The 12,019-nt window shown below is 41.6% G+C and overlaps 1 protein-coding gene across 1 annotated transcript in view; it reads left to right on the top strand.

Annotated features, from left to right (window-relative positions):
- Window positions 1-12,019, top strand: part of NUFIP1 (nuclear FMR1 interacting protein 1) — a 246,545-nt gene that overhangs the window by 48,780 nt on the left and 185,746 nt on the right. Inside the window, 1 exon segment of the mRNA XM_078657307.1 lies at window positions 10,963-11,067. Within this exon segment, the coding sequence (XP_078513433.1) occupies window positions 10,963-11,067 (105 nt within the window).

The following is a 12,019-nucleotide window of genomic DNA, read 5'->3' as shown; positions in this document are numbered from 1 at the left end:
AATAAACGAGTTGTTGAAAATAGGTCATTGGTACATTTTAGCCACACGAGCCCTAAAGTGTAAAATTAATGTGTATTTGTTTGTTTTCTCACCCTATTTTGAATCTTGCCTACCCTACATTCCACAGTTAAAACGCCCTACATTCCACAGTTAAAACAACTGAATGAGCCTAATTTTTTTATACATATATGTAAACTTTGAAAAGGATTTTTTTTTTTTACATTGGTGCCTGCCACTTGGCTCACCCCACAGGTCTGAATTGGAAGATTGACAAAAGTTTGTAATCTCTTGTAAGCCATAAAATGTAACCTTAAAGATACATAACAAGGCAATGTAAAGTGCTTTGTACAAATTTGTTCAGTGGGCTCTCCTTAACCTCCACTGACCTTGAACTAAATTTGAACAATCCGCTAAAGCCGTGTGAGAAAAATCTGGCTGAAGGGCTTCATTGGTCTCCACTTTCACAGTGTCTCCAGGTCTGGGGGTGCATCAGCACCTGCGGCACCCCTCCTTCCAAAGCCCATGCTAACACCTTATGTTACTTCAGGTTCACTGAGACTCAACATATTGTATGACATTAAGACCGGCATATGCCATATTTGCACTTATAAATATATGGTATGCCCCTTGAATATCGTAGCTACACTATTCCGATATACATATATGGCGTGTTCTGGTGGTTCAGTGGTCTAATGCCTTCATCATTGTAGGGGCCTGTGTTTGACCTCATAGTCGCAGGTTGAAATCGCAGCGGGCCACTCAGCCTCTCATCCTTCTGAGGTTGATAAAATTGGTACCATTGAGTTGCTTAACGAGAAACATCTGCTATTCAGCACCAAGATGTCCTTCTGGGTGAACGTGTGCTTTACAAATACATATATCATGGATAAAATATAAAATACAAAATATCGAAAGGTAAGTACAGATTTTCTGTACTTAACTTTACATATATGTACCTTGAAAATTATATGTATGCCCACTCTCAAGATGTTGGGACCCTTTCTTAGATGCTAGGAGCTTGGTAGCCCACCCTAGAGGTGTGGCTACGTGTTGGCTACCTGCCCACGGGAAAAACGGGTTGGGCACTGGTCCCTCCTCTCTGTCCCTGCCGTAAGTCTGTCTGTTTGAGCAAAGGGCTGCCCCTCAGGAGGGTGATCAGCATTTGCCCACCACTTCGCCTATGCAGTGGAAAGAGGTACAGCAAGGAGAGTCACATGGATGGAGATAAAGAGCGTGTGATAAGGTTCATAAGGGCCAAATGAGAGTGGAAAGAAAGGCAATGAGAGGAGAGTGAAAGAGATGGAGGTCAGAGAGAGGAGGGAAGGGCAAAAGGGAGTGGAAAGAGTGACAGCAAGGAGAGAGTGAAAGGATGAACATGAAAAGGGGTGCAATTCAGGCAGAGCTGTATGGGGGGAAACAGGAGGTAGAAAGAGTGATGGGGAGACCCAAAGGTGAGGGGGATGTGCAGAGGGCAGCTGAGGAGAGGGTGGCGGAGATGGTGAAGGGTGTGAGACACAAAGACACCGAAACACAGAAATGAGTGGGATGCAGAAAAAGGTAGGTGGTCATTTTTTAACACAAAAAGACACTCGACTTGCTGGGACAAGCACTCACTATTGCCTCATCCAGCCCAGTGAGTCTCATGGAAGCTCCCACCAAGGGGAAGGTGTGACCAGGGGGGTGCTTGTGAGATGGCCCCGGGCACAGTATGTCTGGCTTCGGGTTGTGTGTTTGTCACTATGTGAGTAAATCGAGTATTTCAACGTCAGCTTGCAGCTGCAGCCGTCTCCGTGTACTTTTTTGAGTACAGGTCTTTAAGCCTAAACAAATGTTTGTGAGTCTTGCTTTATGTGTGTACTTGATAGTGTTTGAGTGTGTGTTTGTACTTGTGTTGGGGTGAAGTTGATGGATATAAGGATGTTGTTACAGATCCTGTCATAACACTTTCGCAAGTGCTTTATCAACCTTCCTGCTTCCTCAAATTTGCTTGAAAATGCTCCATTTATCCACTTTTTTTCCAAAATTTTCTCGGGGGAGAACCCCCCGAACTCCTCGTAGGTTGTTAGGGGTCGCTCACTCGCCTCAGTGCAATACCACGATCACTTTACGCCCACCACTTTCAAATGTCACCAGCCGCCCCTGATTACATTATTCTTGCCTTTTGTGGATTGGATGTGGACTTCATCAACATTTTTACTCTTGCTACAGCCTCAACAACCAATGATGGGTGAAGAGCCAGGTCCCTCCTAAAGGCCGAAGACTTACAACTTTCATCAAGAGTGGGAGAACGAATTTTTATTTACACAAATCAAAGACAACTGTGTGTGTTTAATCTGTGGAGCAAAAGTTGCAGTGGGGAAAAAGGGCAATGTTGAGAGGCATTTTTCAACAAAGCACATGCATTTTGAGAGGAAGTTCCCTAAGGGAAGCAGCCTGAGTTCACAAAAAGTAAATGAACTAAAATCTGCATTGCAGACACAGCAATCTTTTTTTACAAAGCCAATGAAGAAAGCCACTGCGGCAACTGAAGCATCCTTCGTAGTTACTCATCACTTGATCAAGCACAAAGCAACATTTTCAGATGGAGCAATTGTGAAGGAAGCAATGCTTCTAATGGCCCACTCCTTATTCAAAGACTTTAAATATATCCCTGAAATTATGTCTGGCATTTCAGATGTGCAGTTGGGGGTCAAACACTATGGTAAGAAGGCATTATCGGTCAACATGATAGAGCAGTTGGAGCGGGATTTAAAGACATGTAAATATTTTTTTCTGCAATGTGATGAATCTGTTGATGCAAGCGATATTGCACAGTTGGCTATCTTTGTTAGAATGGTTTTTGAAGATTTCACTTATAAAGAAGAATTTTTAACTCTGTTGCCTCTGAAAACCACAACCAGAGGATTTGACATCCACAATGAGGTGAAAAATTATTTTGTGAAACAAAATGTCCCATTGAAAAAGTTAGTGGGGATAACAACTGATGGTGCACCCGCAATGATAGGGCGTCATTCTGGCTTCATTGCCAATTGCAAAACAGATCCAGATTTCCCTCTGTTATTAAACTACCATTGCATTATACATCAACAGGCAATATGTGCGAAGGTAATGGGGTTTGATCATGTGATGACTTCTGTTGTTAAAATTATTAATTCAATTTGTGCAAAGGCCAAGCAGCACCGAACCTTCAAATTGTTCCTTGAAGAACTTTCAGCTGAGTATGGTGACCTTTTACTGCACACTCAGATTCGATGGCTCAGCAGAGGAAGAATACTGCGAAGAATCCTTTCCCTATTGCCAGAAGTCAAAGCTTTCATGGAGTCTAGAAATGAAGATACCACACAGCTGTCAAACACTGATTGGTTGCTCGATTTAACTTTTTTGACAGATGTCACAGAGAAATTTAATTTATTGAACTACGAGTTGCAAGGCAAAAACAAGACAATAGCCAACATGATTAGTTCTGTGAAAACATTCAAAACAAAACTTAACCTTTTCATACAGCATGTACAGAAAAGAAAGTTGCAGCACTTTCCCTCTGTGCTCCAAATCCTGTCAGAAAACAACATTGAGGCTCAGATCCTTGACATACAAAAATACAGTAACCTCCTCGTGAGGCTTAATCAAGAGTTCAGTGACCGGTTTAGTGATTTTGAGCAACTGGAGCCCTGTGTGATGTTCACTTCGAATCCCTTCATGGAAGTGGATGTAAGTGACCTTTCAGAGAAAATTAGTGTTCTTCTGAACCTTGACTCTGACACCATGGAAATGGAGATGGTCTCACTTCAAAATGACATTGAATTGAAATCAAGGCAATCTGACATTAACTTCTGGAGTCTTGTGGATGCAGAAAAGTTTAAGAACATCCTCACAGCTGCATTGAAACTTTTTTCCCTGTTTCGCTCTACCTATCTTTGTGAATCTGCATTTTCCGATATGAACTTCATAAAATCTACGTTTCGCACACGTCTGACTGACGAACATTTAAATGACTCCATAAGAGTTGCCCTCTCAAGCTACACCCCAGATTACAAGGCATTACTGGACACCATGCAGTGTCAAGTCTCTCACTGAAATTATTTGTATGCAGTCGTAATCAATACTTGTTCAGTCACAGTTCCTGGTGAAATCACAAATCTGTTTCATTATTAAAACCAAGATTAAAGTCGCTGCAGAGAAGAATCTCCAGCCTCCTGCAAAGCTTTTTTATTATTTGAACAAGAACAATGCAATGTGTACTGCAGGTCTGTATTAAAAACACAATAAAACTTAGCTGGAGAGAAGAATCTTGAGCACGTTTCCAAATGATTATTTGCAACATAAGAACGAATCAGTTCCACATTGAAGGTAAGATCGCTTCCCATGTATGTTTGATAATTGAGCCGCATTACAATGATTATTTCAATGACCACTATTACTGGAAGGTCTTAATTTTGGACCTATTAATTGAAATGACTTTAATTGTCACAAATCCAAAGTCATTCCTTTTGGTGTTCTAGGGAACTCTTAAGTCAGGCCTGTCTTGGGTATTTTGTTCAAACCACAGTATGGGCTCTGATGAAATTAGGCTTAAAGTCAATGAAACTGGGCGTGGGGGTCTCTCGATAAAATGCGCGAGTTGATTCGGGTTCAGTAGCTCACGACGATTTTCACTGGCCAAAAGTAGCTCAGACTACACAAAAGGTTGGAGACCCCTGTTCTAAACCCTGTGAAGAGCTCCTGTTGGCTTGTTAAAGCTTGCCTTCACATGTACTATGTGCAGGCAGAGACTGCCATGCGTGCCCCTGTCTCAGTAAAATTAAGTGCTTCCGCGTATCTGTGTGCTGGGTGTGGAAGTGCTTGTGAGTCAACGTGCACAGGGCGCCTTATCCTGAGATTAGTTTCTCACACCCCTATGCTCCCGGCAGCCACAGATCTCTCGGCAATCATTGTTTCCACTGAAACATACTTTCCCCATGAGAGGAAGCGGAGGTGGAGAGAAGGACTGCCTGGGAAGAGCCTGTTTTCCTCGGTCCACCCCAGGAATATAGAAACTGCTTCACAGAGCCCGTAGAGCAGCATTAATACGCATTACTTTGCATTGGGCAGCTGTAATCTGCAGGTGAGACTCAGTGTTCCATGTTTGCTGTCTGAAGAACATGATTAATATAACAAAGGCACTTAAAGTAGTCTAATATTAATACGGGTGCTCAGCATTCTAAAATGACAATTCACGAGCCCATCTGAAATAACAAAAGTACTTTTTTGCAGCCTGAGGAAAAGAATGAATATTTATTGATTGTTTATGATTACTAATGAGGCTGTCACTCACTGCCCGCCTGGGCATCCTGCATAGCAGAATGATTATTCACAGAGTTATCCAAGTATATTATTGATGAAGGGGCCGGCCCTCCTCCTGTGCGCCCCACAGAGCGGCGCTAATGTTCATTGATAAGTCTAACTTTTATTCTAGTGACTGTAGTGTCTCTTCACAGCCTGAAGAGAAGAATGTGCATTGTTTGCCTTTTTACATAGTTTCATCCCTGTGCAGGCTTGGCTGAATGAATGAATATCCATTCATTCATTTGTCTGACTTTGATGTTAGTGCATGGGCGGATGCGTCCTTTAATGCAGCCTACAGAGCAGCATTATTATCCATTGATTAGCCGCCTATTTGTGATGGGCGCAATGTCTTCTCTAGACATTCTGAAGAGCAGAATACATACTAATTGTTCTGTCTAAAATATTATTAATGACGACGTCCTTCTGTGTGGCCTGCAGGGCTGCATTTATATCCATTAATTAGCACAGCTTTTTTTTTTTACTGTCTGGGCACACTACTGTCCCTTTGCATCCCGAAAAGATGATTTGATATGCCTTGTTTTGTTCATTGATAATACCATCCCAGTGCAGGCATCATATAATTAATATCGATGAATGCATCTGACTTTCTTAATAGTGATAATGCATCTGACTTTCTTAATAGTGAATGGGCAGCATTAATCCTCATTGGTCACTCGAATATTCACAGCCCTCTATCACGACGGGGTGCCACGCCAGCCAGTGCAGCCCGAAGAGTGAAGAAATATTCATGGTTTACCCTGCATTATTCATGAAGGAGTGGCGCGTCCTGCACATCAGCGTTAATATGCATTAATTACAATAGCCTTCATTGCCTGGACACACTGATTTTCCTATGAGAACATGTAATAATGATTGATTAGCCTTCGATATTAACAATGACGCACACTGTCCTAGTCGTTCATCCAGTGAATCCTGCAGTGCAACATTAATATTAATTGAATAGCTTAACTTTTAGTACTGATGAGGAGGCCCAGTATCACCTGCAGCTGATGGGCAGCTTCGATACTCATTTATGCATGAGTTTAAATGGAATATTAATGGAGGGGCCCACTGTACACGCTTGCAGAGCAGCATTAATAATCATTCATCCATTATTATGACTTTTATATTCATGAAGAAGCAGCGTGTACTGCAGCACAGCCTGCAGGACAGCATTATATTCAGTCATTCATTAACTTACATGTAATATTAATAGAGGGGCGCACTGTACACCCTTGCAGCTTGCAGAGCAGCATTCATATATGCCTTCCAATAAGTTAAAGCCATTTGCTTGGCTATACAATACCATTAGCAAAGCAAATGGCTTTAACTTCATCAAAGGCGAGACCGATTACATTTTCAATGCTTGTTTCTAGGTGGAAGTATTCCTTTGATTGGCGAGTTTCTCATCATCTATAAAGAAAATGCATGATCCTCACTTATCATAATGCTCCTCTTGGTGTATGGGGCATGATGAGCCTTTTGAAATTGTGATGTGCTCGAATATGTGGGCTAGGGAATGTGACAATGCACCTTTTCTGTCTCTAAAAAGAAAATATGCATCTGTTGCTTATCCTGTGGCTGATGTTGACAGGAGTGGGCTTAGAAGTGTGGGACTATGGTTGTGATGCCTTATATAAAGAGCTAATGGGCTACATTTGCTGCGCAAATCTTAAGGGATAACAATACATTTTTTCTTCCTAAATACTCTGCATCTAGGCCTCAAACATTTTGCCCCTTGCCACTAAATGTTTTTTAATGGTGATGTGCTCCAGTGTCTTGCACCCCACAACCTGGCACAGTGTTTGAGGCACCGTTTATATTGCTCTGTATTTATTTTTGTACTGTGTGTTGTGCCTTCTCCTAGACCATTACAAAATGGAACATCGCACCCCTCGTACTCCACGCTTATCAGGGTTTAGTTATGTGTTTGCCAGGCCTCCTCTATCTCCCTCCCCTGAAATCTAATGAAAAGAATTTGAGCCGGTAGGTCCGACCATCACTTCTTTGTGGGGACTGAAAACATGTAGTCGCTCACGTGACTAAAGGAGGCCCTTTACAAAACGTTCTCACCCCACCTCCGCTGACATTAAATGGGGATCGCCAAGTGTTGGAACTTTTACGTCTGAATAATTGGTTGCAGTCACTACGAGGTTACTTGCTATAGCTGACTGCTGGTCAATCACGTTTAAGAGAGAGGGCATTGTTATTGGCATGATGGTGCCATGTGAATAACAAATGTACTACGACACTGCCCCTGCGAACAGCGCGGGAGCACGCTGCTTGTGTCAGCAGCGGGGCTTCTTTAGAGGAGTTGTACTGTGACGCCATCACTTTTTCCAGTAGAGCAGTGGAAGGCGCAGGGCACACCGGTGAGAACCTCAAGCACATTGATCAAGCAAAGTAAGAGAAGCTTTTCGTACTAACAATAATATTCTGTTTCTGCACAGATTTTTGTATTTGTGCAAATGCTGTGTAGAGCACCCCGGTTTTCGAGCAGGGAACACTGATCATATTTGTATTATTTCGTTAGCATAGAAAACCACATACAAAAAAGATAGCCAGCAAATAGACTGTATGGCTTCATTTGCCATCGGGGGAAGAGGGAGGAGCCCAGTGTGAGGGACAAGGTTTAGAAGAGTGAGCATGCTCAGTGACTGTAAATGCCGCTTCAGGAGCCTTGGTTACTTATGATGAGTGCATTTTGTGCCATTACTGATGTTGGTTATTGATGTTTGGAAAATGGGGAGAGGCTCGTCCTGCAGTGTGAAGTCTGGTGGCAAATCTATCTCCGGTATAGGGACTGTCACAGCAGCAACTGTCTGCCTCGCTTGAAAATATATATTTTAGGTGTGCACTTACCAAAATGTTTGCCCTCCAAAAGTACGTTGCACAGTATCCTGAGTGGAACCAGAGGTGCATAACTGTGGGGCATGCGGCTTACTGATTACATTGTCAGATTTTCAGCTTCCACACTAGACTACATTAAGTGATCGTGAGCTCATCCTCATATTCTTGAATCTTATACCCTTATTTAACAAAATGAGGAATTTCTAGAATGAGATGTACACTTCTATCATCTGTTGGGCCCATTGTAAATTAATGTTTAGTATCAGACGCCACATTGACTGATGCTGGAACCAGACACTAGTGTAACCTGGTCTGGTGTGCGCCCATTTCTTGCCTCGGATTTGGATTGGTAGACAGATCAAGATGTTCAGCTATAAAACCCGTGGTAGAAAAAGACTCCGACAGGTGTATGGTTTAGAAGTCTTGCAGGTTATATTATACAGTTCATTTCGTGGTTTTGTCATATATGCTTAGTTTGCTTTACCAGAAAAGCACGTTCAATGTCCAGTCTACTTCGATGTGTGGTCTCACAAATGTGAGATGAGTAATTTGTCTTCATATTGTTGCTTACAACCAATTTACTGACCTCAACTGCGCTCCCTGCCAATGGGGCCTTTTCCAAACATTCTAGATGGAGCGGGTCGATGGAGAACCTAGAACCTCTATTGTCTTTTAAACACATCCAGCTTGTAAGTGGGTGTATTTGTTACTGAAACTGTTCATTACAGAACCCTTTTCATTTGATTTTCCTGGTACTACTTTGATATTTAGGAGGGTTGTGAGCTTTAAAATGTCTGACAGTCCTAGAAACCACTACCGCTGGTTGGTTGGTATGAAGAGGTTGAATTGGTGGTGAGTATCCTCCATTAAGGCCATAACTCTCTTGGATCGCACATTGAATGGGTATCTAGGAGCAGTACCCCAAAAGTACTCTGTGCCTGACTGATCCCCTTTGACATCTTGAAAACCATAATCACCTGTTGCTTAAGAGATCAATGTATATATTCATTGTAATTGGATTGATATAGTGTGTAGTACCAATGCCACTGCATGCTGCTGGTCCATAACCCAAAGTTAGTGATTAATCCAGTTGCTATTAGATAGATCTAAGTAGATGCATGTAAGAAATGCTTTTGTGAAATTCTGACTGAAAAGGGAGATATAGAGTAGACCTGAAATGGCCAGATGCCTACTAAGTGGAGAGTTGGGTGAAAAAGAGGTGCAAATAGAGGTGATTTACAGGAAGGTGAGAGGGAGAACGAGGAAGGTAGGTGCTGAAGGGTATAGGAAGAAAGTACATGCTTCTGTCAGGTGGAAGGACAGAAGACTGACAGAAAAGCTGAGGGCAGACTGAGAAGTACAAGGGTAGTTATGTTGGAGGGCTGGGACGATGGGATGGAGGAATGAGGAGGGCAGCAGAATGACTGAGCTGAAACATGCACTTGATTGTAAGAGGTTGATAAACTGAGTATTAGATAGGGTATAGAGAGTTTGGAGAGATATTTTGTAGTTGCGAACACAGTACGCCTTAAAACGTGCATGACAAATACATGTACACACGTTTCTTTCTCTGTAACATAAAAAAAGATTGTGCATTAGTTTAAACTTCCTAGCTTGCTGATCTGTTTTGTCTTTACATGGCTTACAAGATATAGCAACATCACAAAATAAAATGATGAATGGAGTGTTGAAACTTTTCAAACACTCATCCGAGTCACTGATTTGGGTTTAATCTATCATGATTTTGCTTAACCCCTCTTTGTACCCAGCCATGTGCAAATCAGTCTTGACCCTGCTCCCCATGGGAACATTCCAGCCCAAACTACCAGGCCAGGTCCTCCCTGGACCAGAATCCACCATCCTGGGACCAGTTTCGGGGAATCACTCTTCATCGGCCAGGGTAGCTTGAATCCAGTGGTGCAGCGAGCATACCGTTTTTGATGGAGACACCTTGGTCTTTTTGTGCAGAGCACTTTGTTGCTCAATCCAATGATTTGGCTATTTGATTATGCTCTTTTAATTTGGCTTGCTCATTATTTCTTTAGGAAGTTATAAGTGCCGCAAACACACTAATTTACTGTTTATTGGTTCTATTTTTATTGGACACATTACCACTGTCATTAATTTACTAAATAAATCTCATAGTATGAAAATACTAAGTTAGTGCCTTTGTTGAAACTCTTTGCAGTTATGGTTCTGAATCCACTTTGCCTCCTACTGATCCTGCAGATCGACCCTTCTTGGTAGAACAGAAGCACTTTATAGAAGCATAAAGAGAGAAAGTCAGGGCAGAGGCATGGATAGAGAGAGAAGGAGTAGAAAGGAGATACCGTGGTAGAGTTAGGAAAGAGAGGGAAGTCCGAGGTAGATGCGATCACTAGCTGAGTATAGCACAAACCAACATGGGCATGTTCGTTATTTGTGGTGGAAGAGGTCCCGGTCTGTCTCATGTTAACTACCTCAAGCACCTGTCATTGCACTTTATGAAAAACACAACTATAAGAAAGCACAGCGTATTCCTAACAATTCACTGGCCCCCTCTATATTCCTTACTTTAATGTATGTGGATGTCTGTTTAGAAAATATTCAATAACGCCTCATTCTTAACACTTAGCATTTCAGTAATCTTCAGCAAAAACCAGTACTGTTGTCTTAGTTTTCTTTAATGCACTCTCATCGTTTTAATGCACTCATTTTTTTCTTTCTTTCTTCAACATGTGAAAGTAATATTTTTATAATACAATACCCTTTGAAAATTGCTCTTATACATGTGTATTGTTTGTTTAATAGAATAAAAAGAGGAAAGAACCCAATTATTCTCATTTTTGTGATACCTGCGACCGTGGCTTTAAAAACCAGGAAGTATATGATGAACACATTTCACAGCATACCAAGGTAAGACAGCATGTGACGGCGTGTCTAGTCTTTTTGTATGATTCTGCTTGTTTGTTTTATTTTCTTCTTTCGTGTTATTTGGCACTGGAATATAATTGAAGGAGGGACAGTCACGGTCTAGGTTTTCAAAGCGATATAGGGAAAGTGTTACAGCTTCCCAATAAGTAAACTGAGGTTTTAATACTTCACGTGCACACTCTATTCCAGTCAGTTACCCTGTCACCTTTGTCTCTCCTTCTTTTCCTATGCCACTTTTCCACTTCATCTGGGTTATAGATGTTTATTTCTGCTTTGAGAGGAAATACATGTTAGTTTTAGAATATTTTGCTATGTACTTAAGTTTTAGGAACATGTAAGTTCAGTTGTAATTAGTTTATGCGCTATTCTGAAATAACCTATAGTTCGAAAGAAAATGTCTAAAGAAACCTACAATGATTTGGGCATTTAAGAAATGAATTTCAGTTAAAAGTAAGTTTATGGTGTCATAAGTGTACATCTGTTTAGTTCTTGCGTAGACCGCGTTTGCGCTGTCTCTTCGAGACGTGTTGTGTTCAGAGTGGGAGTGTTTGTTCACTCTTAGAATCCGCGTTAAGCGTGAACAATTTTACTATAGATGGGGATTTCAACTTCTATTTAAAAGATGGGTCAGATAACGACACAGCAGCATTTTAGACACACTGGGGACCATAGGATTGGCACAAATGCTGCCCATGAGGCAGGACAATACCTTAGATGGAATTTTCACATCTGACCCAACCATCATAGTTAAAGAAGTCCTACCATTAGCTTGAATAGATCACCCTGTGATTCTGTTTGTTTTAAAAAAAAAACAGAAGTGTCCTCAGTGGAATCTCCTAAGCCACATCAGACAGCTTTCAAAGCATGGAATAAAATTGATTCGGTGAATCTCCTGACACAGCTTAGCAACTTCCAACCTACCATCAGCTCAAAC

Source organism: Lissotriton helveticus, chromosome 8, assembly GCF_964261635.1.
Source record: "Lissotriton helveticus chromosome 8, aLisHel1.1, whole genome shotgun sequence".
NCBI classification, from domain to species: domain Eukaryota; kingdom Metazoa; phylum Chordata; class Amphibia; order Caudata; family Salamandridae; genus Lissotriton; species Lissotriton helveticus.
The sequence above is the reverse complement of the archived record's forward strand: the minus strand, read 5'-3'. Positions and strand labels throughout refer to the sequence as shown.